This window comes from Coregonus lavaretus (assembly GCF_964263955.1).
Source record: "Coregonus lavaretus genome assembly, chromosome: 14".
Taxonomy (NCBI): Eukaryota; Metazoa; Chordata; class Actinopteri; order Salmoniformes; family Salmonidae; genus Coregonus; species Coregonus lavaretus.
The window spans coordinates 30860822-30888002 of NC_140001.1; the positions used below are offsets into that span (position 1 = coordinate 30860822).

General features: G+C 41.5%; 2 protein-coding genes across 8 annotated transcripts in view; one reads left to right on the forward strand and one right to left on the reverse strand.

Annotated features, from left to right (window-relative positions):
- The window catches only part of LOC311141413 (phosphatidylinositol 4-phosphate 5-kinase type-1 beta-like), a 36962-nt gene extending 33755 nt beyond the window's left edge, over positions 1-3207 (forward strand). Inside the window, exon 14 of the mRNA XM_084176736.1 lies at positions 1801-3207. Within this exon, the coding sequence (XP_084032862.1) occupies positions 1801-1803 (3 nt within the window). The 3' untranslated portion in view covers positions 1804-3207. The remainder of the gene's footprint in view (positions 1-1800) is intronic.
- Positions 3058-27181, reverse strand: part of LOC311141411 (ceramide transfer protein-like) — a 42392-nt gene continuing 18268 nt past the window's right edge. For 2 of the 7 annotated variants that reach the window (XM_084176733.1, XM_084176729.1), the window contains exons 4-17: positions 25862-25969; positions 24741-24876; positions 24490-24576; positions 22309-22466; positions 18132-18224; positions 17696-17782; positions 17341-17433; positions 15797-15892; positions 15362-15494; positions 15150-15220; positions 14931-15059; positions 14650-14779; positions 12866-13002; positions 3058-4897 (exon numbers count right to left, since the gene is read on the reverse strand). In XM_084176733.1, the coding sequence (XP_084032859.1) occupies positions 12875-13002; positions 14650-14779; positions 14931-15059; positions 15150-15220; positions 15362-15494; positions 15797-15892; positions 17341-17433; positions 17696-17782; positions 18132-18224; positions 22309-22466; positions 24490-24576; positions 24741-24876; positions 25862-25969 (1449 nt within the window). In that variant the 3' untranslated portion in view covers positions 3058-4897; positions 12866-12874. Of the gene's footprint in view, positions 4898-12865; positions 13003-14649; positions 14780-14930; positions 15060-15149; positions 15221-15361; positions 15495-15796; positions 15893-16658; positions 16737-17340; positions 17434-17695; positions 17783-18131; positions 18225-22308; positions 22467-24489; positions 24577-24740; positions 24880-25861; positions 25970-27181 lie in introns of all 7 variants that reach the window. The other 5 variants (XM_084176728.1, XM_084176732.1, XM_084176734.1 and 2 more) reach the window with 4 other exon arrangements.

The following is a 27181-nucleotide window of genomic DNA, read 5'->3' on the forward strand; positions in this document are numbered from 1 at the left end:
ACGATCTACACAGAATACTCTAATGTCAAAGTGGGATAGTATTTATTATTTTTTATAGAAAATCTTGATTAGATAAGTATTCATCCCCCTGAGTCAATAAATGTTAGAATCACCTTTGGCAGAGATTACAGCTGAGTCTTTTTGGGTAAGTCTATAAGAGCTTTGCAGACCTGGATTGTACAATATTTGCCCATTATTCTTTTACAAATCAAGCTCTGTCAAGTTGGCTGTTGATCATGGCTAGACAGCCATTTTCAAGTCATTCCATATATTTTCAAGCTGATTCTAGTCAAAACTGTAACTAGACCACTCAGGAACATTCAATGTTGGTAAGCAACTCCAGTGTAGACTTGGCCTTGTGTTTTAGGTAATTGTCCTGCTGAAAGGTGAATTTGTCTCCCAGACTGAACCAAGTTTTCCTCTAGGATTTTGCCCGTGCTTAGTTGTATTCCGTTTATTTTCATCCTAAAAAACTCCTTAGTCCTTGCCGATGACAAGCATACCCATAACATAATGCAGTCATCACCATGCTTGAACATTTGAAGAGTGGTACTCAGTGATGTTTTGTTGGATTTGCCCCTCAAAATAAAAAAGTTAATTTCTTTGCCACATTTTTTGCAGTATTGTTTTAGTGTCTTATTGCAAACAGGATGCAGGTTTTGGAATATTTGTATTATTTACAGGCTTCCTTCTTTTCACTCTGTAATTTTTGATTGTGGAGTAACTACAATGTTGTTGATCCATCCTCAGTTTTCTCCTATCACAGCCATTAAACTCTGTAACTGTTTTAAAATCACCAATGGACTCATGGTGAAATCCCTGAGCGGTTTCCTTCCTCTCCGGCAACTGAGTTCGGAAGGGCGCATGCATCTTTGTAGTGACTGGGTGTATTGATACACCATCCAAAGTGTAATTAATAACTGCACCATGCTCAAAGGGATATTCCATATCTGCCTTTTCTTACCACCAATCTACCAATAGGTGCCCTTCCTTGCGAACCATTCCAAAACCTCCCTGGCCTTTGTGGTTGAATCTGTGCTTGAAATTCACTGCTCGACTGAGGGACCTTACAGATAATTGTATGTGTGGGGTACAAAGATAGGGTAGTCATTTAAAAATCATGTTAATCACTATTATTGCAGACAGAGTGAATCCATGCAACTTATTATGTGACTTGTTAAGCACATTTTTACTTATTTAGGTTTGCCATAAAAGGGTTGAATACTTATGTGCTCAAGACATTTCAGCTGTTTAATTTGTAAACATTTCTAAAAACATAATTCCACTTTGACATTATGGGGTATTGTGTGTAGATCAGTGACACAAAATATCAATTTAATACATTTTAGGCTGTAACACAACAAAATGTGGAAAGTCAAGGGGTGTGATTACTTTCTGAAGGCACTGTATCCTGATTACCTAGTCACTTTTACCCCTACCTACATGTACATATTACCTCAAGTCAATGTGCAGGGGTATGAGGTACTTGACTGATCTGTTCCTAAGTCAAATGCCGGTAGGTTCTCCTTCAGCCTCGTTATTTTTATTGTGTTACTATTTATTTTATTAGCTAATTTTTCTTTCTTTTTAACTCTGCATTGTTGGGAAAGGGCTCGTAAGTAAGCATTTCACGGTAAAGTCTACACCTGTTGTATTTGGCGCATGTGACAAATCAAATTTGATTTGGCCCTCCAGGACTGAAGATGCCCACCCCTGCCTTAGGAGCAGATAAGTTAAGTGGATATAATGAGCTGTATTTATAGTATTTACTCACACTGCACTTTCTCTTTTGTGTTTCAGTGAAAGGGGAGGCTTACAGACGACCATTTCCTCCACCATTTTACTTTTGTCAATCATCTGACAATCGCTACACTCCATTGGACAGGGCTCCTTTGACTCCGCCCCCAGCGCTGCTAGATCCACTCTGTCACCTGTTGCCAAAACACAAAGGACTGGGATGCTCACATCTGATAGGCTGATGGACTAAAACAAGACACCAATAAAATCACAGTGATGGACATCCATTGGAATTACATGACATTCCATACTTAATGTGATCAATTTCAGACCTAACCGCTTCTTAGAGCATGTCAGAGTAGTCCCACAAATTCGTTTTGTAGAAGATTCCTTTTTCCATGGCATATAAAGTAATATATACATTTAGAAAAAGTATATAAATATACATTTCATTGAATGTTTTAATTTTCCTACTGACCAGAAGTGACTCTTTAAAGTGATTTGAAGTTATAGCACTTGCTTTGTAGTAGCTGGTTGGATGATGAACGTTTACAGTGACAACAGCATCTTGGCCATTGCGGAAGTGTGATGTTATCATGGAAAACACACAAGGCCAATATGGATGAGCCTGGACTCATATTACGCTGTAAACCACCAAGCCAAGACCAAACTCTAAAGACTCATTGGCTGGTATGTTGAAGGTAGCCAACCAACCAACATCTTGCTATTCATTCCAATCAGACAGGACTAAAGTAAAGGAGTAGTTTGAAGGCAGCAGGTTAAGGTCTGCTATACCCTGCTGTTGACCTGAGGAGAGGAGACAGGGTCAGTGTTACTGGATCTCCAGCTCCATGGAGGAGGAAGCACAGAGCAGAAGGATGGTGAGATACACTCGCTCCTGTCAAAATGGCACTTTGGATGTTAGTTTTGATTACTGTTTGTAAGAACTATTTTTCTTGAAGGATGTTGGGTTTAGGTGGGTCACCAAACCTAAACACAGTTTTGGATCAGTGGAATATGCACATTTTTACATTATGCACACCTATGTATGTCATTGCCAAGTACGTGGGTAGATGCACAGACAATGAAGTACTATGGTAGATTTGATGCACAGAGACTAGTTTTATGGGGAAGGGGTGGCATGACTGAAGATTCTCAGGATATCCTTTGATACTGAACAAGCGTGTCCTCTTTATTGCTAAAAGCTAAGCAGCAGTTGGCCTCCATTTTAGACTGAGAAGCTGATATTATATATATATATGACACCTCACCATGAAGACCATATCAAACAGTCTCTCTGAATTCCATGATCACACGTGTCGGTTTTGAGACCATAATTTATTACATGAATCTCAAATATACAGTTTGCTGAAGATGAAAATATTTTAATCACTGAATGTAAAGATTATGTATATATCAAAGATACTCCTATAAAGAAATAAACTACTGAAATAAAAATGCTTGACACTTGTTTCTCACATTTCCTATTCATTGTCATGTAGAAGACAAAGAGGGGTGCCTGAAAAAAAATGAGGGTCCAGTTGTGATCAAAGATGAGGGGCACATTATCCACACAAAACCCCTGCTCATTTGCTAGTGTACAGTACAAATGCAAGTCAGCTCATTTCTGTAGTGTAACGATTTTAATTTACAGAACATTGTCCAATTGCATTATTTAGTGCAAATGATAACACTTCAGAGTAGACTTATCTTAAATATACAAAGCGTGTCCATTCCTTAAAGAGAACATTCAAAAGGCTAAAATGTATTCTTCAGCTGATGTTCCTCTCATTAGAAGTCGCTCCTCTGATCGTCATGGCAATGCGGTTTCCCCATGGATTCTCTGACCTACGACCCCTCAGGCTGAGATGCTGATTGGAGGATTCTGACCTCAGCCTTTCTGATTGCAAAATCACAACTATAAAATAAACAATCAAAATAAAAAATTGAGGTATGAAATCATGTGAAATGCTGACTCCCAGCTCCAGTTTAATGTCTCAATCTAAATGCACATCTGGTCGTATGATACTGTAGTAGCTAGATGGTTCCTAGGGCTCTGTGGATTTGTCCTGGTGTCTAAAGCACTATGTCAAGTTAACAGTCAAAGGGAGGGAGATGAAAGGTCAGTGTGTTGGGATGTGAAATATCATGTAGAAATGGGATGTGAAAGAAATAGCCATCCCAACAACCTCATCTCCTCTGTCCTAAAAGCCTTTGAAGCCAATGAAGAGGTCCATCTGAACACCCAATGCTGTGGTACAACGTATATCAGCCATATAGCTGTATGTTACTTGGACATAACATGGTGAGGTGGGGCATACTCAACAGTAGAGACCAACACTTGATTCCTTAGTGTTTTTGTGTCACATTCAACAAATTACTTCAATCTTATCCATCCATACTGTCAATTCATCACTGTCATCATAAAGATCACCTACGAAAAAGAGACGTGTTTTGTAGTTCTTCCAATTCCAGTTTGCCAAAACTTTTTCTCTATCAAGCCCTTAACAGTCAATTCACATACACCGGTAAACAAACGCTGTCTCTGTATCATACATCACATCCATAGTACTCCTTTACAGCTATAATGATCTACAAATATAGAGGTTTTAACCAAAAAGAGTGTACAAAGCTTTGGACTCCCTCCCCCCATCAGACCACAGGACAGGTCGTCACTAGAGGGAGAGGACAAGAAGAAGGCTACTCCGCTCAACACACTGCTCTCTACTCTGTTCTTTCCTTTCCTTTTTTGTAGCAAAATTAGCAGCATGAAAAGACGCTGTGATAATCAGTGATTAAAGCGAACGAAAAAGTATAGTAAAAAATAATGTAATAATTAGACATTATTTACAAAACAATTTACAAAAAGATAAAGATTGGTTCTGTCGATTCAGAAATACTTGAATTGATATACAAACACACATCCATGGACAGTTTAACAATGTTTGGCCGTTTTTGTGGCTCAGGTGGCTAGCAACTACTGATGGATTAAAGCCCTAAACCAGTCTGATACGATTATTTCATCTGGGACATTCTGGATGGTTTGTGAAGACATTCCGGTTGACAGATAAATTGGTAATGTTGTCTGTGGGAGCCCCTTGAATGATGGGAAATGTAGCCATCTCTCTTCAGGACAAAAAGGTGTTTCGCCTTCCAACACCTGAGAGAAGACGAGGAGATGGATCGTTACCAAAAATAAAAAAACTCAAAAAGGGGAAACCCACTCAAAACTATCTTTTGGTATTTTATTTATTTATTCATATGATTCATTTTGCATCATCATGATGATGTGGCCAGTGACACTTCGCATCTTGAAAGTCCAATATCTTAAACTTGACTGCTGAAATGCAAAACATTTTGGGACTGTATCAACAGTGGACTAATGAAATAAATACTAAAAGATAGTTTTTGAGTGGATTTTCCCTTTAAATATGGCACACAATGAAAGACAACTTAAACTGATTTATTAATTTTACTTGTGTGGTAAAGAGTAATTAAATGTCTATGGTCTATATAGAAGTCTTTAGGCTTGTGCCTGTGAGGATAAGAGGGGGTTTGAGTTAGCTATTACCTGTAGAGGTTCAGAGGTGGATGGGATTGTTTTATTAAATTTTTTTAGGGGGTAGATCAGCTTTAATATTGCAGATAGATTGTAACTTCCATCAACTTCCAATGTTCTCGCATACACACATATGCACACTACTGTTCAAAAGTTTGGGGTCACTTAGAAATGTCCTTGTTTTCGAAAGAAAAGCAATTTTTTTGTCCATTAAAATAATATCAAATTGATCAGAAATACAGTATACACATTGTTAATGTTGTAAATGGCTATTGTAGCTGGAAACGGCTGATTTGTAATGGAATATCTACATAGGCGTACAGAGGCCCATTATCAGCAACCATAAGTCCTGTGTTCCAATGGCACGTTGTGTTTGCTAATCCAAGTTTATCATTTTAAAAGGTTAATTGATCATTAGAAAACCATTTTGCAATTATGTTAGCACAGCTGAAAACTGTTGTGCTGATTAAAGAAGCAATAAAACTGGCTTTCTTGAGACTAGTTGAGTAAGAGGACAAATACATTAGTGTCTAGTTTGAGAAACAGGTGCCTCACAGGTCCTCAACTGGCAGCTTCATTAAATAGTACCCACAAAACACCAGTCTCAACGTCAACACTGAAGAGGCGACTCCAGGATGCTGACCTTCTAGGCAGAGTTGCAAAGAAAAAGCCATATCTCAGACTGGCCAATAAAAAGAAAAGATTAAGATGGGCAGTCTGAGATATGGCTTTTTCTTTGCAACTCTGCCTAGAAGGTCAGCATCCTGGAGTCGCCTCTTCAGTGTTGACGTTGAGACTGGTGTTTTGTGGGTACTATTTAATGAAGCTGCCAGTTGAGGATCTGTGAGGCACCTGTTTCTCAAACTAGACATTCTAATGTATTTGTCCTCTTGCTCAGTTGTGCACCTGGGCCTCCCACTCCTCTTTCTATTCTGGTTAGAGACAGTTTGCGCTGTTCTGTGAAGGGAGTAGTACACAGTGTTGTACGAGATCTTCAGTTTCTTGGCAATTTCTCGCATGGAATAGCCTTCATTTCTCAGAACAAGAATAGACTGACGAGTTTCAGAAGAAAGTTATTTGTTTCTGGCCATTTTGAGCCTGTAATCGAACCCACAATTGCTGAACCCTCAACTAGCCGGTGCCCCCGCACATTGACTCTGCAACGGTACCCCCCTGTATATATAGCCTCCCTACTGTCACTTTATTTTACTTCTGCTCTTTTTTTTCTCAACACTTTTTTGTTGTTGTTGTTTTATTCTTACTTTTTTTGTCTAAAATAAATGCACTGTTGGTTAAGGGCTGTAAGTAAGCATTTCACTGTAATGTCTGCACCTGTTGTATTCGGCGCATGTGACCAATCAAATTTGATTTGATTTTGATTTGATGCTCCAGATACTCAACTAGTCTCAAGAAAGCCAGTTTTATTGTTTCTTTAAAATCAGCACAACAGTTTTCAGCTGTGCTAACATAATTGCAAAAGGTTTTTCTAATGATCAATTAGCCTTTTAAAATGATAAACTTGGATTAGCAAACAACGTGCCATTGGAATCCAGGACTGATGGTTGCTGATAAGGGGCCTCTGTACGCTTATGTAGATATTCCATAAAAAATCTGTCGTTTCCAGCTACAATAGCCATTTACAACATTAACAATGTCTACACTGTATTTCTGATCAATTTGATATTATTTTAATGGACAAAAAAATTGCTTTTCTTTCGAAAACAAGGACATTTCTAAGTGACCCCAAACTTTTGAACGGTATGTACAGTGGGGAGAACAAGTATTTGATACACTGCCGATTTTGCAGGTTTTCCTACTTACAAAGCATGTAGAGGTCTGTAATTTTTATCATAGGTACACTTAAACTGTGAGAGACGGAATCTAAAACAAAAATCCAGAAAATCACATTGTATGATTTTAAAGTAATTATTTGCATTTTATTGCATGACATAAGTATTTGATACATCAGAAAAGCAGAACTTAATATTTGGTACAGAAACCTTTGTTTGCAATTACAGAGATCATACGTTTCCTGTAGGTCTTGACCAGGTTTGCACACACTGCAGCAGGGATTTTGGCCCACTCCTCCATACAGACCTTCTCCAGATCCTTCTGGTTTCGGGGCTGTCGCTGGGCAATACGGACTTTCAGCTCCCTCCAAAGATTTTCTATTGGGTTCAGGTCTGGAGACTGGCTAGGCCACTCCAGGACCTTGAGATGCTTCTTACGGAGCCACTCCTTAGTTGCCCTGGCTGTGTGTTTCAGGTCGTTGTCATGCTGGAAGACCCAGCCACGACCCATCTTCAATGCTCTTACTGAGGGAAGGAGGTTGTTGGCCAAGATCTCGCGATACATGGCCCCATCCATCCTCCCCTCAATATGGGGCAGTCGTCCTGTCCCCTTTGCAGAAAAGCATCCCCAAAGAATGATGTTTCCACGTCCATGCTTCACGGTTGGGATGGTGTTCTTGGGGTTGTACTCATCCTTCTTCTTCCTCCAAACACGGCGAGTGGAGTTTAGACCAAAAAGCTCTATTTGTCTCATCAGACCACATGACCTACTCCCATTCATCCTCTGGATCATCCAGATGGTCATTGGCAATCTTCAGATGGGCCTGGACATGCGCTGGCTTGAGCAGGGGGACCTTGCGTGCGCTGCAGGATTTAATCCATGACGGTGTAGTGTGTTACTAATGGTTTTCTTTGAGACTGTGGTCCCAGCTCTCTTCAGGTCATTGACCAGGTCCTGCCGTGTAGTTCTGGGCTGATCCCTCACCTTCCTCATGATCATTGATGCCCCACGAGGTGAGATCTTGCATGGAGCCCCAGACCGAGGGTGATTGACCGTCATCTTGAACTTCTTCCATTTTCTAATAATTGCGCCAACAGTTGTTGCCTTCTCACCAAGCTGCTTGTCCTGTAGCCCATCCCAGCCTTGTGCAGGTCTACAATTTTATCTCTGATGTCCTTACACAGCTCTCTGGTCTTGGCCATTGTGGAGAGGTTGGAGTCTGTTTGATTGAGTGTGTGGACAGGTGTCTTTTATACAGGTAACGAGTTCAAACAGGTTCAGTTAATACAGGTAATGAGTGGAGAACAGGAGGGCTTCTTAAAGAAAAACTAACAGGTCTGTGAGAGCCGGAATTCTTACTGGTTGGTAGGTGATCAAATACTTATGTCATGCAATAAAATGCAAATTAATTACTTAAAAATCATACAATGTGAATTTCTGGATTTTTGTTTTAGATTCCATCTCTCACAGCTGAAGTGTACCCATGATAACAATTACAGACCTCTACATGCTTTGTAAGTAGGAAAACCTGCAAAATCGGCAGTGTATCAAATACTTGTTCTCCCCACTGTATGTATGTATATATATATATAGATATATATATATATATATATATATATATATATATATATATATATATATATATATATATATATATATATATATATATATATATACATACATACACACACACACACACACACACACACACACACACACACACACACACACACACACACACACACACACACACACACACACACACACACACACACACACACAGTGAGGGAAAAAAGTATTTGATCCCCTGATGATTTTGTACGTTTGTCCACTGACAAAGAAATGATCAGTCTATAATTTTAATGGTAGGTTTATTTGAACAGTGATTGACAGAATAACAACAACAAAAATCCAGAAAAATGCATGTCAAAAATTTTATGAATTGATTTGCATTTTAATGAGGGAAATAAGTATTTGACCCCCTCTCAATCAGAAAGATTTCTGGCTCTCAGGTGTCTTTTATACAGGTAACGAGCTGAGATCAGGAGCACACTCTTAAAGGGAGTGCTCCTAATCTCAGCTTGTTATCTGTATAAAAGACACCTGTCCACAGAAGCAATCAATCAATCAGATTCCAAACTCTCCACCATGGCCAAGACTAAAGAGCTCTCCAAGGATGTCAGGGACAAGATTGTAGACCTACACAAGGCTGGAATGGGCTACAAGACCATCGCCAAGCAGCTTGGTGAGAAGGTGACAACAGTTGGTGCGATTATTCGCAAATGGAAGAAACACAAAAGAACTGTCAATCTCCCTCGGCCTGGGGCTCCATGCAAGATCTCACCTCGTGGAGTTGCAATGATCATGAGAACGGTGAGGAATCAGCCCAGAACTACACGGGAGGATCTTGTCAATGATCTCAAGGCAGCTGGGACCATAGTCACCAAGAAAACAATTGGTAACACACTACGCCGTGAAGGACTGAAATCCTGCAGCGCCCGCAAGGTCCCCCTGCTCAAGAAAGCACATATACAGGACCGTCTGAAGTTTGCCAATGAAGATCTGAATGATTCAGAGGAGAACTGGGTGAAAGTGTTGTGGTCAGATGAGACCAAAATGGAGCTCTTTGGCATCAACTCAACTCGCCGTGTTTGGAGGAGGAGGAATGCTGCCTATGACCCCAAGAACACCATCCCCACCGTCAAACATGGCGGTGGAAACATTATGCTTTGGGGGTGTTTTTCTGCTAAGGGGACAGGACAACTTCACCGCATCTAAGGGATGATGGACGGGGCCATGTACCGTCAAATCTTGGGTGAGAACCTCCTTCCCTCAGCCATGGCATTGAAAATGGGTCGTGGATGGGTATTCCAGCATGACAATGACCCAAAACACACGGCCAAGGCAACAAAGGAGTGGCTCAAGAAGAAGCACATGTTTTGCAGAGTGGTCAAATACTTATTTCTCTCATTAAAATGCAAATCAATTCATAACATTTTTGACATGCGTTTTTCTGGATTTTTTTGTTGTTATTCTGTCTCTCACTGTTCAAATACACCTACCATTAAAAATATAGACTGATCCTGTCTTTGTCAGTGGGCAAACGTACAAAATCAGCAGGGGATCAAATACTTTTTTCCCTATATATACATACATACATACATACATACATACATCCATACACACATACACTTTTTAAAAAAAGATTTCCCTTTATTACTTTCCAACCCCACCACCCCTCCCCTAATTGGAGTAAACTAATGAACAACAACGCTTAGGCCTCTACTTCCAGCTTATACATACTATATACATTTTATGGACAAAGTCAATTTTACAATAATTCTATTTGGTTTGTTTTTACTCCTGAACTTCCTCTACCCTCAACCTCTCCGATCATTTTCATGATGTCCATCCGGTTTGCTTCTATATGCCATATCTTTCTAACTGTGCTCTTTCACAAAAGCTCTCAACCTATAACCTATATACTTATTATGGACACAGTATGCTTTACATTAGTTATCTTGTTGTTATTAGTTGTTGTTAGTTGTTATTAGTACCATCCTTCAGCTCCATTCAACACCTCCCATCTATCTCTTAACACCATCCATATTAGATTTCTGTTTGCCATATTTTTCAACTGTGCTGTGACTGTACAGGTCCCCTGTAGCTCAGTTGGTAGAGCATGGCGCTTGCAACGCCAGGGTTGTGGGTTCGTTTCCCACGGGGGGGCAGTATGAAAAATGTATGCACTCACAAACTGTAAGTCGCTCTGGATAAGAGCATCTGCTAAATGACTAAAATGTAAATGTTTCACAAAAGTTCTGAACCCTTTTATTCTCATTGTTTCTACAGATTGTAAATTGAAAATATTTTTTTTGTTGCTAAAAGTATTATTATATTATTGATCGATTGACTAGGACTTTTCAGATCACCCAGTAGTGCTATCTGCAGGGTTAGCTCCAGGTAAATATTGCAATTCTTCAGCCATTCCTGGACCTGTGATCAAAAACAAGCTACAAATGGACAGTACCAAAACAAATGATCTAATGATTCTGTCTCTTCGCAGCAAAATCTGCAGAGCTGGGAAGATTGTATCCCCCATATAAAAACATTATCTTGGTAGCAAGAATTTTGTATAATAATTTAAATTGAATAATACATTTTGAATCCGGCGTCGTTTTGCGTATCAGTTCATAAACACTATGCCATGGAATCGGTACGTCAAAAATCTCTTCCCAACTATTTTGCAATCTATATGGGATGGCTGTCAATCCTTTGGTCGTTAAATGAAACTGGTATACTTTTTTTATTTATCACAATTTTCTTTAATGCAGGGCCGACAGACAAGTTCCTTACTTTTTCCCCCTTCCACTTTCCTCTTCCATTTTTGCGGTAATACTGCAATTATTTGGTTGTAAATTTGGGTAGAGCAGACATTTCCATATGTTTTTGTTAGTTGCATGTGCGACATAACCACCAGTCCTACCAATGATATCATTTACGAAGATTATACCTTTTTTTAAACATTTTTTCAAAAAATAAATGTTTTTTTTATCAATTAGGATATTTGAGTTTAACCACAATATTTGTTTCATTATTTGTTCTGGAGTTTCTGGAGGATTAAATTGTAATTGCAACCAACTTTCTATGGCTTGTTTTTGAAAAAGTGATATTTGGGAGATTATTTCCTTTTCAAATAACTGAAAGTGAGAGGTTGTAATCTGAATAAAGGGAAAAAGGCCATTCTTGAACATGGGGTGAGACAATCTTACTAATTTGCTAGAGAACCAGTTCGGATTTAAGTATAACTTTTGTATGACTGAAGCTTTTAGTGATAGGTCTAATGATTTTATATTTAATAATTTCTGTCCTCCGAATTCATATTTATTATATAAATATGCCTGTTTAATTTTCTGGCTTGCCGTTCCAAATAAAATGGAATATTTTTTTCTCATATAATTTTTAAAAAACTGTTCGCTAGACCATAAGCAAATAGGTAAACTGGGATAATACTAAAGAGTTAATCAGGGTGATATTTCCACAAATAGACAGGTATTTAACCTTTCCATGGTAGCAAGATCTTATCTATATTTGCTAACTTTCTATTCAACTTTATTGGAGTGAGATCATTTAATTCATTTGGGATATATATTCTGAGTATATCCACATCACCATCAGACCATTTTATTGGTAAACTACATGGTAATGTAATAATTGTATTTTTTTGTGATCCAATACGTAATAGTACATTTATCATAATTTGATGTAATCCAGAGAGGTTAGAAAATGTATCTAGATCCTCTATGAGGCTGTGGAGGGATTAAAGTTGTGGATTTAAAAGAAAACATGAATCATCAGCGTACAATGATACCTTTGTTTTTAAGCCCTGGATTTCTAATCCCTTGATATTATTGTTGAATCTGATTTTAATAGCTAACATTTCGATGGCCATAATAAATAGATATGCCGATAGTGGACAACCTTGTTTTACTCCTCGACAGTTTAAAACTTTCGGAGAAATAGCCATTATTTCCTATTTTACACCTAGGGTTACTATACATGATTTTAACCCATTTTATAAGAGATTCTCCAAAATTGAAATGCTCTAGGCATTTATATATAAACTCCAGTCGTACTTTGTGAAATGTCTTTTCGAAGTCTGCTATGAATAGCAGGCCTGGTTTCCCAGATTTTTCATAGTGTTGTATTGTTTCCAATTATCTCCAATGTATCGTCCATGTAAAAAACATGTCTGATTAGAATGAATGGGATTGTTACCTGTGAGGTTTAGAAGAGGATGGGTTTTCCGCTGGTCTTCTCCTGGACGTAGCCGGTGAAGCGTTTGAGGAACTTGGGGTATTCCCTCTTGGCCACGGCTCTGAGGACTGAGGCAGGGGCCCAGCCTCCAGGGTTCACTAGGAAATAACAACCTCTCAGTCAATATATAGCTACACACATACAAACAGTGAGCCTACATGGTGTGATAGAATCACTATACTAAACCATTAATCAACATTTAACTAATTCTCCACCCACACAAAGCTCTGCCATAAAGCTCTATATACAGTGAGGGAAAAAAGTATTTGATCCCCTGCTGATTTTGTACATTTGCCCACTGACAAAGAAATGATCAGTTTATAATTTTAATGGTAGGTTTATTTGAACAGTGAGAGACAGAATAACAACAACAAAAATCCAGAAAAACGCATGTCAAAAATGTTATAAATTGATTTGCATTTTAAATGAGGGAAATAAGTATTTGACCCCCTCTCAATCAGAAAGATTTCTGGCTCCCAGGTGTCTTTTATACAGGTAACGAGCTGAGATCAGGAGCACACTCTTAAAAGACACCTATCCACAGAAGCAATCAATCAATCAGATTCCAAACTCTCCACCATGGCCAAGACCAAAGCCCTCTCCAAGGATGTCAGGGACAAGATTGTAGACCTACACAAGGCTGGAATGGGCTACAAGACCATCGCCAAGCAGCTTGGTGAGAAGGTGACAACAGTTGGTACGATTATTCGCAAATGGAAGAAACACAAAATAAATGTCAATCTCCCTCGGCCTGGGGCTCCATGCAAGATCTCACCTCGTGGAGTTGCAATGATCATGAGAACGGTGAGGAATCAGCCCAGAACTACACGGTAAGATCTTGTCAATGATCTCAAGGCAGCTGGGACCATAGTCACCAAGAAAACAATTGGTAACACACTACGCCGTGAAGGACTGAAATCCTGCAGTGCCCGCAAGGTCCCCCTGCTCAAGAAAGCACATATACTGCTGCCTATGACCCCAAGAACAACATCCCCACCGTCAAACATGGAGGTGAAAACATTATGCTTTGGGGGTGTTTTTCTGCTAAGGGGACAGGACAACTTCACCGCATCAAAGGAACGATGGACGGGGCCATGTACCGTCAAATATTGGGTGAGAACCTCCTTCCCTCAGCCAGGGCATTGAAAATGGGTCGTGGATGGGTATTCCAGCATGACAATGACCCAAAACACACGGCCAAGGCAACAAAGGAGTGGCTCAAGAAGAAGCACATTAAGGTCCTGGAGTGGCCTAGCCAGTCTCCAGACCTTAATCCCATAGAAACGTCAGCCTCGAAACCTTAATGACTTGGAGAAGATCTGCAAAGAGGAGTGGGACAAAATCCCTCCTGAGATGTGTGCAAACCTGGTGGCCAACTACAAGAAACGTCTGACCTCTGTGATTGCCAACAAGGGTTTTGCCACCAAGTACTAAGTCATGTTTTGCAGAGGGGTCAAATACTTATTTCCCTCATTAAATTGCAAATCAATTTATAACACTTTTGACATGCGTTTTTCTGGATTTTTGTTGTTGTTATTCTGTCTCTCACTGTTCAAATAAACCAGAGTAGCTTAGTTGTGTTCCATTTGCACATGGTCAAATAAGGAACATAAAAGTAAACGGAAGAAAATGTTTTATGTAGGTGGATAAAGTAAACTTGACCAGGCTTATATGACAACCATGTGGGAACATGCAACTCCTCACTTACTGGGGACATGAAAAAGGTATTGAGCTGCTGTACTCACCATTGGCCACATAGGTGATCTTACAGAGGACGTTGTCCCTGCTGATCTCTTTGTTGCCCTCTGGAGGGCTCACCAGGGTCTGGCAGATCATGGCCACGTTGATTTTGGCACGGACACACCGGTTGGTGGGCTACAGAAAGAAAGGGAGTTGATGAAAAGGTAAGAGGAGAGCGGAAGACAATTTTTTACACCTTCCAATTCGACATCGAGACCTAGCTCCTAGCCGTCAGATTTTAAGAGCATGTATGGCAATAATCCCTTGGTGTGTCTGTAGAACTCACCTGTGCGTTGTCGTGATCTACAGAGAAGTTGCAGACCAGCCACGTGTCTGGGTCATTCTCATTGGTCGCCAGAATTTTCCTGATAGCTGATAGGTAGAGGACGTCCCTCTGAGAGGCGGGCCATACTCTCTGAAACACAACCATTGGCTGTCAGTCAAACGTGACCCGTCCAAAGACAACCCACCTGTATGAGAGCCTGACGAACCAGAGGTATATTACCTTGTGGGTCTGGTAGACTATAACAGCATTGTCTGAGAGTGTCTCCACCACGTTAAAGTTTTCAATGGTGGCTGGAAGAGAAATAGAGCAAGACAAATCAACAAACAAAACAATTCAAGCCATTCATTGTGTGCAAATTAAGAAGACAAGAAGATGATGCTAATCCATGAAGATTATCTGATGATGATGATTGAAGAGGTAGATAGACTCACTCTCCCAGTCGTTACGTACGTCCGTGTCCCAGAAGTAGTGGCACAACTCGTGTCCGGTCACACCCTTCACTGCATGGGTGGCTTTCAGAGGGTCCAGGACGATGCCATTCTCCTCCACCTCTCTCCTGTACACCTGAGATAGCACACAGTCACTTACAGTAGCCATATTGGACCCATACACACTGACAGTAGCCATATTGGACCCATACACACTTACAGTAGCCATATTGGACCCATACACACTGACAGTAGCCATATTGGACCCATACACACTGACAGTAGCCATATTGGACCCATATACACTTCACTGTTTCCAGTGTGAGTCAGCAGGCAGAGTCTGTAGGTAGTCTCTTTTATACTAGGCATGCAGGGGGCAGTGTTTCGTGTAGTGTGTAGGTATGGTCTTCTATACGCACTAGCTAGCCCCATCCTCACCTTCATCTCGCCCTCCTCCACCACCAGCTGCCAGTTGGCGTCTCCGCCCATGTCCTGCAGGGAGTAGGTCATGTGATTCTGAACCATGTCCTCCACCTGAGAGACAGACAGACGTCAGATGCAGCAGGCCTTCAGTCACTGTGGCGTAGCAGTCTCGGTCTGAACTACATGCTGCTATTAGCGAGACAGTATCACTAGGAGGGAGAAGAGGACAAGGTACAGGACAGACAGACAGACAGACAGTACACTTGATGCTCACATTGCTGGGGTCCATGCCTGATCATGCAGTGAAAGAGGGAGCGAGGGAGTATCAGGGGAGAGGGAGGGAGGGGTAACTACAGGACTCCAGTCATGCATTACATCTGCTGAGCTCAGATAGTGATCAGGGGGCACGGACGCAGTTCTACGCTCTCTCTAATGCTGTGGCTCACTGGGAATACTATAGTTAGTTATGCTAGACACAATTCAATCCACATCATTGTGTTATGTTGAGTTGATGACAAGGCCCTTTTTGAATGTTTTCTTGAATCTAAGCTGCCCTGTAACTCAGCTTGCCTACACTGATAACTGACTTCTTCTAAACATTTTGCAAAAGGAATGAACAGGGATTCATTGAGGGCAGCCCTGGACAGTGTGAAGACTGATCTTGGGGGGGAAGGGAACACACACGAAGTGCATCAGAAAGATGGAACAAAACAATGAGTTGAAGCACAGGTCATCAGTCAGTGTTGAAGGTATGTAGACAGTACAGTACACTGTGTATTAGCGTTCCTAGTCATTCTCATGCAGTCAGTAGAGTGCAGTGTAACGTGTATTCCCAGGAGGCTGGTGGCACTCTAGTGGTGCTCAACACATACAGTACCTGTGCGCTGAATCTGTGAACATCATCTGAGGCACTGACTAATTCAACGGAGGACAGGGAGGAAGAGTAGCTATGGGGCTACGCAGCAGAGGGGAGGAGGGGAGAGAGATAGAGGAGAGAGATAGTTTGGGGGGAGAGAGCGAACAGAGGAAAGGAGAGAGAGGGGAAAAGGGGAGAAAGAAAGAGGGAAAGAGGGGGAGAGAAAGAGAAATAAAGAGGTGAGGAGTGTGAGAAAGAGGGGAGAGGGAGAGGTAGAAAAACATCCAGGGAATGAGACCAGGGATGCCACCACACATGAAAGACGAGCAGAGAGGGATGCCACCCTTCACTACATGAGGGGATTACCCAAATCAAACAGACTAAATCATTACTAGAGCTCAATAAAAACCCACCGTAAAACAACCTGGCTGGAGAGTAGAGGAAATCCCACACAAACACCACCAGAGAAAGTGAAAAGCCCAGTAAGAATACCCATGTTGGAAAATGTATCAAACCATTGGCCTACAGAGGAGAAGACTCCAATAGACATGTACTGGCAGGCTTGTTTCAGTGAGAGGGAAGAATGTCAGAGACAAACCATATCAACTGAACTTCTCTTGGAGTTATGATACATGCCGACTCTTGCATGTGCTGTATGTACTGGTGACACTCTGTCATATTTAGTTGGACCGTGTGTGTGTACCTGTTTGGCGAAGCGGTGTGTTCCGATGATGGAGTATGAGTCTCCAGGGGGGACAGGGGTCAGTCTGGGTATCCTCACCTTCTCTGACTGACACTGAGGAGGAACACACAACCACACATCAACACCACAGACAACTCACATTACTCTCAGTTGTCGAATTTCAAATCGATCACACCTGTAGGTCCAATATCTAGACTCTAGATCTGAAAGGAAAGGATTTCTCTCTGGTAGGAAAGGTGGACAACCCACCATATTGCTTATACCTCTAGACACTTTTCAGATCTACACAGAATGCCCAGAGGTAGGGACTAGCGAGCAGCTGCCTGTCTGTATACAGAGTAGAAGAGTAACCTACCTGTTCCTCCATCTTGTCCTGTCTGTCCAGGGCAGCTTCCACTGCATCAAAGAACTCATCCTCATTGATGAGGCTGTTAGGACCCTCCTGTAGAAACACAACACCATGTCAAGGCACAACAACACATTAAAGACAGATGTACTGCTTCCAGGTCAGGATGTAGCATCTAGTAGTCAAATCAATCTCATGCAACAGGAATCAATGCCCCGCAATCTGACTGGTAAATACCCACTATGACTAATACAATGTCAAAGCCATGAGCTGCAATATGTAAATGTTCTAGTATAGCATCTATACTCAAGAACAAGTGAAAAGAGATTTCCTAGTATTCTTGTCTCTTCCTGAGTCATTACTAAGATTACTATGATTACTCTTCATCACTACAGGTGGAAGTGTCACAAGAGTTTTGGCAGTTAGAAAGGTTTGGAATTCTTACCTCGTAGTCAGGGCCGCCGTAGTGAGATTTCTTCTTCAGTTCACTCAAGGCCGACTTGTAGGCATCCTCTACCCTCCTCCTCTTCTCCAGCTCCTGAACACACACACAGGTCAACTTGAAGGAACATTGTTCATGTAGAGTATACGTTTATGGTAAGCCAACTCAAATCTAACTCTCACTAGTTTAAATTGCACATAAAGGTAGTTACCAAGCTTGTTAATAACCCCATAACCAACCACAGTTTTCAACCACCATTTAGTGTCTATGCCAACAACCCTGTACATTCAGAGGATGAACAGAAGAAAAAAAGATAATCTTACAATGATCTTAAAACAAGTAAGAGTACTGTAGCTCAAGTTCACAAAAGGGGGTCACCTAAGACGAGTAATACAACACACTTCTGTTCTCAATCCTAACCCCGTTCTGGCCTGTTGGTGTGTGTGATTTAGACTCACCAGTGTGTATGTGTGTGTGTGATCTCTGTACATCAGTACACTGTGATCCAGGCCTACATACCAACCAACCAGGAGACGCCTGGGAGTTTATTTCTGCTCAAACTGGTTTAACCTCCAGTCTCATGCTCCACCAGAGGATAATAAACTGACTCAAGACAAAAGAGAGTCTCGCCTTTGTCTGGCAACCCCTAAGACTAGCTCACTGTGCCCCACTTATGTACACTAAACCTGGCCGACCGGCCTGAGAACCTGTCACAAGGAGTGTGGAGAGCGAGAGCAAAGTGTTATAAGACGGAACAGGACACTACAGAACAGTGCTGATACCTCTCTCCCACAGGTCCATGACAACTGTAATGACTAATATAGAAAGAATGTACACCTTTGGATTAAGATCATCTCCACCTCGAAACTAACTGATCTGTCAAACTAGTGAATAAACCCTATTATCAAACACAAATACCACTTAGCAACAATTTTAATGATCCAAATACAACTCCAAATATTGACTAGAATAGAGGGAAGGAGAAAACTGAAGTAGAGCAGTTAGTTCTGGTTCTGGGTTCCATTTAGAGTGTATTCCAATCCACTGTGGTGTGTTAGAAGCAGCCATAGCAGAGACCTAGGCCTATACCTACTGTAAAGAAGCGGCTGCATGTCTGTAGAGGGATCCATCTCTGGCTGTCGTATTTCAGTAAGTCGGCCCCCAAGTGTAGCGAGGGCTTCCAGAAAGACAGACGGTACCACGACGTCCTAGCAGTCATCCTACTACTGACTCGCCTGTGTGTTGGTGTGTGTGTGTGTGTGTGTGTGTCCCGTCCTGTGACGCTCTCTCCCTGATCCACATAGGCTACACTCAAGACACACACACCCAGCCACGCTAGTGTTAATCCAGTAGTATCAACCAACTGAAACCTATTCCTACCTTTTTGGGGTTGGGCAACTTGCCTTCGGAATAAAATGGATGAACTGGTTTTTCAACAGCTGAGCAGGGTGACGATGTGGAGCTTTGTCATGTGTCTGTGATGCAAGGTAGGGGGTAAATACCTACAGACTGCAGTATCTACAAACTAAATTAAAAATTCTTAATCCACTCATATCCCCATTAAAACATTACTTTACAGAAATGCAGCCAGGGCTCTAGACTAACGTGTTCCACTGGTGGCACTGGTGCTAAAACTTTTTCAGTTAAAGCACCAGCACATAATTTGGTCGCCGCATGCCGATAATGACCTGACCTGTGTCCCATAATGTACCTGCATTCCATACAGAACCAGGCTAGGATTAACTAGCCATATTTTAAATTAGCACGCCCTTGCAGGGCTCGACATTCAGGTAAATTTGCCAGTGGCCCATCGGGCCAGTGCCAATTGAAAGCTACTGGCCCGAATGAAAAGAATACTGGCCCGGGAAAGCGGATGATACGCGCATCATCATTTAAAACGTTATCTTTAATATGTGGGCTGAACAAGTAGCCTATAATGACCTACCCTCCATACACAAATAATGACATTTTAACTTGACAATATCATATTTACATTGCTTGTTTGGAGGGAAGAAATAAAACCTTTGCACAATCTCAAAAAGGGTGTTATTATTAGCGATTCTGAAAAGTCACTCTACAGTTGTAGGACCCTATAAAATCAGTTTTAAGTTTTGGTAAATTCAGTTTTCCCTGTTTTATTTTTCGCGGTTTCTGAGTTTTCCACTCTCAAAATCACACTTTATTTTTTATAGAAAAAAGACAAATGTGATGTTCCACAACAATGCTTAAACCACATCAGGAGACCAGTTTAGAGGTCTGGGAACATTAAAAATATATATATTTTAGAGGGTGTAGTTATAATAATAAATGTAATTCTAAGTCCTTTAATTAAATTGAGCGCCTACGAAGAGACCGTAATGTCAAATAAAATAAAATTTTATTTGCCACATGCGCCAAATACAACAGGTGTAGACATTACCGTGAAATGCTTACTTAACCAACAATGCATTTATTTCTTAATAAAAAAGTAAAATAAAACAACAACAAAAAAGTGTTGAGAAAAAAAGAGCAGAAGTAAAATAAAATAACAGTAGGGAGGCTATATATACAGGGGGGTGCCGGTGCACAGTCAATGTGCAGGGGCACCGGCTAGTTGAGGTAGTTGAGGTAATATGTACATGTGGGTAGTGTGAGAGATTTATTATTTTCATAATTGATGGGATGACTAACTTAGAAAGAATGCATTCTTGACTGGGCTAATGTAGGTTGTGACACCTGGCAAGCTGTGATTGATGTGAAGAGCTGTTTTAGGGGGTAAAGGGAGATAGGGATTTGTGTCTCCAGATGCTGGAATATACTGGTTCTTTGTGATCTGTGAACCTTCCTTGGACGTAGGAATGGTGTCTAAGGGAGCTGGCTCTTCTCACTATGACAGGTTGTTATGATATGGACATATGCCTGGTAACAGAGATGCATCAACGGATTGGCTGAGTAAGTCTAAACCACGCTCAAGTCTACTCTAATTGGTCAGCAGAGAGGTGGGAAACTCTCTGTCAGAGTATTTGAGTATTGAATCTGAAACAATGGGTTAGTTCTCTGGGGTGCCCTGCGAGGTATTTCAGAGAGCCCGTATATACGAAACATCATATTTACCATTGAAGGTTTTTGCATTAATTAAAATAACTAGTATATCTTAGAAGTCGTGTTGACCTCTTTTGTTCCTAATGCCAGATTTGAATTGACGCAACTTTGACAGTAGAGTAATATGTATGGCTAGCGGTGTTTTTGTACTGTACAATGTAGCCTACATGTGATGGCAGAGTTTTCTAAACAAATGCCCTGCGATTGATACAAATCATCAAGATATCATTCTGCCAGATAGGCCTACTTTGCTGTCTATATTTAATTGGGAAGGTTTTCTTGGGAAAGACTTTAGAAATGTTCATTCAAACAGTGCATGACTGAATTTCGCATCGCAAAGATTTAACCAAGACATCGGACCAAACTTTTTGAATAACTGGTCTGCATACTCATCGTTGCATACCCATTGCTGTTTGAATAAATCTTGATAATAAAACTTTAAAAAGTAAATTGTGAACCAAAAACTAATGTGACCAGCTACATTTCTTCACTGGCACCCTATCGACCAATAAAAAATTGGTGTCGCACTGCCAAGTCAAAGGCTCAAAATGCGAGTGTTTTTGTCGCAGTTTTGAGCCTTGGCAGCTGAAGTGTGGTTTATTTCATGCATTGTCTAAATAAACAGTCAAACTCTACCTTCAAAAGCAGGAGTGTCTTGAAAGGTGTTTAACAAGTGCCTTCACTACAAAGTGCTTTCAGACAGAATGTCAATCTGGCCATGTTTTGGTCATTCAGTGTGGCCAATCAAGACGGGGTGGGGCATTGAGGGGATCCACCAATCACATCCAGTTACAGACAGAAAAGGCTCTTGAAGCAACCATTTGAGAGACCACACCCACAATAGACTGGATCTGCCACCTCAGGTTAGACAACGCCTCCGCTGTACCTTGGCAGGAGTTGTGTACGGTCTGCTCCCTGGCTAAAACCATAAACACACCAGTCCACTTCTATTTTACCCGCCATGTTGATTGACAATGAGAATGCATACTCTTCGGCAACAACAACCTGACTGGGGAAGAGTTTCCATGAGAGGTGGGGTTGAATGCTTCCAAGGCCCCAGTGACCTTGGCTAAAGAAGACGTGATTGGCTGTGACATACCTTGTCCAGCCTCTTCTGCCAGCTGTCCTCCCTCTTCACCATAAGCTCGATGCAGTGGGACAGGGTGGACAGGATCCCAGCTGTAGTGGCCTTAAACGTGATGGCCTCACCCTTAAAATCAATCCCATTAACGCCCTTAGGACTGGCAGGGAGAAACACTGAGAAAGAAAGAGCGAGAGAGAGACTGTTAGATGGAGAAAAATACCTGATGAAAATATTTTGATGCACAACACACACATACATTTGGGACAAGCACAGGGTCATCCACAGTGCAGCATCCCTAGAGCTATATTAGGGGTCAAGAGCCATCAAGGGAACTGCTACGTGTAGTATCAACTCCAGTAGTAGTTACTATGAGTGTGATTATATACCAGGTAGTTTGGTTCCTGAGTGCTGATTGGCTGAAAGCTGTGCTATATCAAACAACATACCATGGATATGATGCAAAACGACTTGTTTACTGTTCAAATTATGTTGGTAACCAGTTTATAATAGCAATAAGGCACCTCAGGGTTTGTGGTATATGGCCAATATACCACGGCTGTATCCAGGCACTCCATGTTGCGTCATGCACAAGAACTACCCTAAGCCGTGGTATATTGGCCATATACAGTGCATTCGGAAAGTATTCAGACCCCTTCACTTTTTTTTGTTACGTTACAACCGTATTCTAAAATTGATTGTTTTTTTTCCATCATCAATCTACACAATGACAAAGCAAAAACAGGTTTTTTGACATTTTCAAAAATGAAATATGACCTTTACATAAGAATTCACACCCTTTACTCAGTACTTTGTTGAAGCACCTTTGGCAGCGATTACAGCCTCAAATGTTCTTGGGTATGACGCACCAAGCTTGGCACACCTGTATTTGGGGAGTTTCTCCCATTCTTCTCTGCAGATCCTCTCAAGCTCTGTCAGGCTGGATGGATGGAGAGTGTCGCTGCACAGCTATTTTCAGGTCTCTCCAGAGATGTTTGATCAGGTTCAAGTCCGGGCTCTGGCTGGGCCACTCAAGGACATTGAGACTTGTCCCGAAGCCACTCCTGCGTTGTCTTGGCTGTGTGCTTAGGCTGTTGGAAGGTGAACCTTCACCCCAGTCTGAGGTCCTGAGCGCTCTGTAGTAGGTTTTATCAAGGATCTCTCTGTAATTTGCGCCGTTCATCTTTCCCTCGATCCTGACTAGTCTCCCAGTCCCTGCCGCTGAAATACATCTCCACAGCATGATGCTTCCACCATGCTTCACCGTAGGGATGATGCCAAGTTTCCTCCAGACGTGACACTTGGCATTCAGGCCAAAGAGTTCAATCTTGGTTTCATCAGATCAGAGAATCTTGTTTCTCATGGTCTGAGAGTCTTTTAGGTGCCTTTTGGCAAACTCCAAGCGGGCTGTTATGTGCCTTTTACTGAGGAGTGGCTTCCGTCCTGACACTCTACCATAAAGGCCTGATTGGTGGAGTGCTGCAGAGATGGTTGTCCTTCTGGAAGGTTCTCCCATCTCCACAGAGGATCTCTGGAGCTCTGTTAGAGTGACCATCGGGTTCTTGGTCACCTCCCTGACCAAGGCTCTTCTCGCCCGATTGCTCAGTTTGGCCGGGCGGCCAGCTCTAGGAAGAGTCTTGGTAGTTCCAAACTTCTTCCATTTAAGAATTATGGAGGCCACTGTGTTCTTGAGGACCTTCAATGCTGCAGAAACTTTTTGGTACCCTTCCCCAGCTCTGTGCCTCAACACAATCCTGTCTCTGAGCTCTACAGACAATTCCTTCGACCTCATGGCTTGGTTTTTGCTCTGACATGCACTGTCAACTGTGGGACCTTAAATAGACAGGTGTGTGCCTTTCCAAATCATGTCCAATCAATTAACTTTACCACAGGTGGACTCCAATCCAGTCATAGAAACATCTCAAGGATGTTCAATGGAAACTGGATGCACCGGAGCTCAATTTCGAGTCTCATAGCAAAGGTTCTGAATACTTATGTAAACAAGGTATCTGTTTTATATATTTTTTTTTATGTGCAAAAATGTCTAAAAACCTGTTTTTCGCTTTGTCATTATGGGGTATTGTGTGTAGATTGAGGCTGTAACGTAACAACATGTGGAAAAAGTGAAGGGGTCTGAATATTTTCCGAATGCACTGTACCTCCTCGGGCCTTATTGCTTAAATCTACACTGTTACTCACGCTTCTCTTTGCTGCCGTTGTTGTTGTGAAGGCAGTCACCATTGGGACGCGTGCTTGTGGGAAAGTCATCTTCATCCTCCTCCACTACTGGAAATGACAAACAAGACTCCATCATTGATCTACCACCTGGGTAGCCACTAGTCAGTTGTGGTATTTACACCATAGAAATACGGAGCAAATGTATATATGTGTCAGTTTTAATGTTCACGTACAAGAATTATCATTGAGCAGATATTGAAATCCATTTGTACCTCTGTCCCTCTGGAACTCGTCCTTGGAGACGCCGTCTGCGCAGCCGTCAAAGTACTTCTGTAGCGTGTCCACCTGTCTGCACAGGATGTCTCTGAATGTCTCCATCTCCGCCAGCTTCTCCCGCAGGCTGTGGCCCTTCTGGTCCAACACCACACACACACACACACAAACACAGGGGTTCACCGTTAAACGTGAACATAATTATACAATCATGCATTGGGAATGAACGGGAGGGCTGTCTGCACTAAATTAAGATTTGGCCTTTGGTCATTAATTAATGAATAAATTCAGCAGCCTACATCAGTGCTTCCTAATCCTGGGCCTGTAGTGATTAGGATAGTTTTGATCCCACTGGAAGGGTAGATTCAGGGTGGATTTAGAAAGGTGAAAGGCTCTACAACCAAGAAATGTCAACGTAACTAAGGTGAGGTTTAAAAAACGTTCTTACAATTGAAAAACCAAAGGTTTTGACTGCAATATAGGGATGTGGTCAGTTGTTATCTTGAGAAGTGTCAAATAAATGCATCTACCTAGTTATAAGTGATATGCAGGCTCTATTATTTGTAATTAAGGTAGCTTTATTCATGTAGTTTACTCATCTCTGTTTCCCTATGACAGTGTAGAAGTACTACCACAACCTGTCCAGTAGATTGCAAGGTGTAGGCCTGTTCAAAGCACTGAAAATCCGGATTCTGTGATCTTGATATTGTGGTATCTGGATCAGAATGATCTTATCCGTTTATTTTCTGAAAAACTTGCTCAAAAATAGCCAGATCGATCTGATACTGGATAGCAAAAAAGGAGGATTACAGAATCCGGATCATTCTGATCCGATTAAACTTTTTGAAAAACTGGACCCAGGGGACCCAAAGGGTTGTACATTTTAGTTTTTGCCCTAGCGCTACACACCTAATCCACTAATTTAAGGTTTGATGATTAGTTGATTAGTGGAACCAGGTGTGTAGTGCTATAGTGGAATCAGGTGTGTAGTGCTAGGGCAAAAACTAAAATGTGCCCCCCTTTGGGTCCCCAGGACCAGGATTAAGAAACACTGGCATAGACCTTTCCAGGGGCTGTAATTTTCAAACAACAGATTGAAAGTGTTGTGGTGGTAGTTTACCTTGAAGGAGGAGGTGGAGGTGGCGGAGATGCCACTGGCAGCGGACGTGAGAGACAGCATGGAGCCATGACGCCTCAGACTTGACTCTGAACCATACCCCGACTCCGCCTGGAGAAAGGAGGGGAGGGAGGGAGAGATAGGATAATACCTCAGATCAGTCTGCAGAGTAATGAGAAACAGAGGGGAGTAAATCAAACCCAGAGAAACAGTATGTGTACAGAGACAAATAGGCCTACATGAAAGAAGAATGGCTTTTAGTCCATTAGGGAGTAGAGACATGGGGATCTATTGAAGGGGGGGGACAGGAACACCCGACTATGCCTAACCCGTGACCCAATAGGTTTGGAGCAGGCTTTCCGTTAGGAAAACCTGGCGCCGGACAACGTGACCGGCAAGATTTTAATTTACGGGCATTTGAGAAATGTATCAGACATCCATATGTATTGGGTGCATAACGCATTAGGGTGCCCACCCACGGTGCTCAAAATCCTATTTAGATTATTGTAATTTATTTTAACAGAATAGAAATTAGCCTGTAAAGTTAGAATGATGTTCTTATACCAACATGACAGATTTTATTGAAAAGCAAAACATTGCTCGTTGTGTCTTAATCCCTGCTATAAATCATAAATGAATATAATAATTTAAAAAATACAAAAAACATTTTGCCTAGAAGAACAACAGTAATAAAACAACTTCAAAATATAATATTTGCATAATATAATTTGCGAACGACTGGTCCTATGGGCTATTTGTATTAATGTTTTTATTAATAAATAACAAAACACAGCTGTTTTCAAAACTAGGCCTCTCTAAGTTAATTTAGCCTAGGCATGAGTATTTGAATTAGGCCTAATAAATAACTAAACATGGCTGTCTACGAACACCAGGTCGGCAGGTCATGGCTAGAACGGATTCAGCTATTGTTAAATTAATGTCCGATTTGACTTTTCGTAGCAGGTTAGGAGAACATATGCAGCAGGTTAGGAGAATTAGGTTAAGGTTAGGAAAAGGGTTACGGTTAGCTAAAATGCAAAAGAAAATAAATCTACTTTTGGTATGTTCATTTGACAAAAGCTCGATCCCTTCTAGCCATGACCGGGCCGGCCCGTTTAATGTTATGTTTATTGTAATTTGAACTATCGTGAGGTCGTGAATTGTGTCATGTTTGATATCCGTGGCTTATTGATAACTCTGTTTCCTACTATAGGCACTGTGTAGCTCAGTTGGTAGAGCATGGAGCTTGCAACGCCAGGGTTGTGGGTTCGATTCCCACGGGGGGCCAGTATGAAAAAATAATGTATGCACTCACTAACTGTA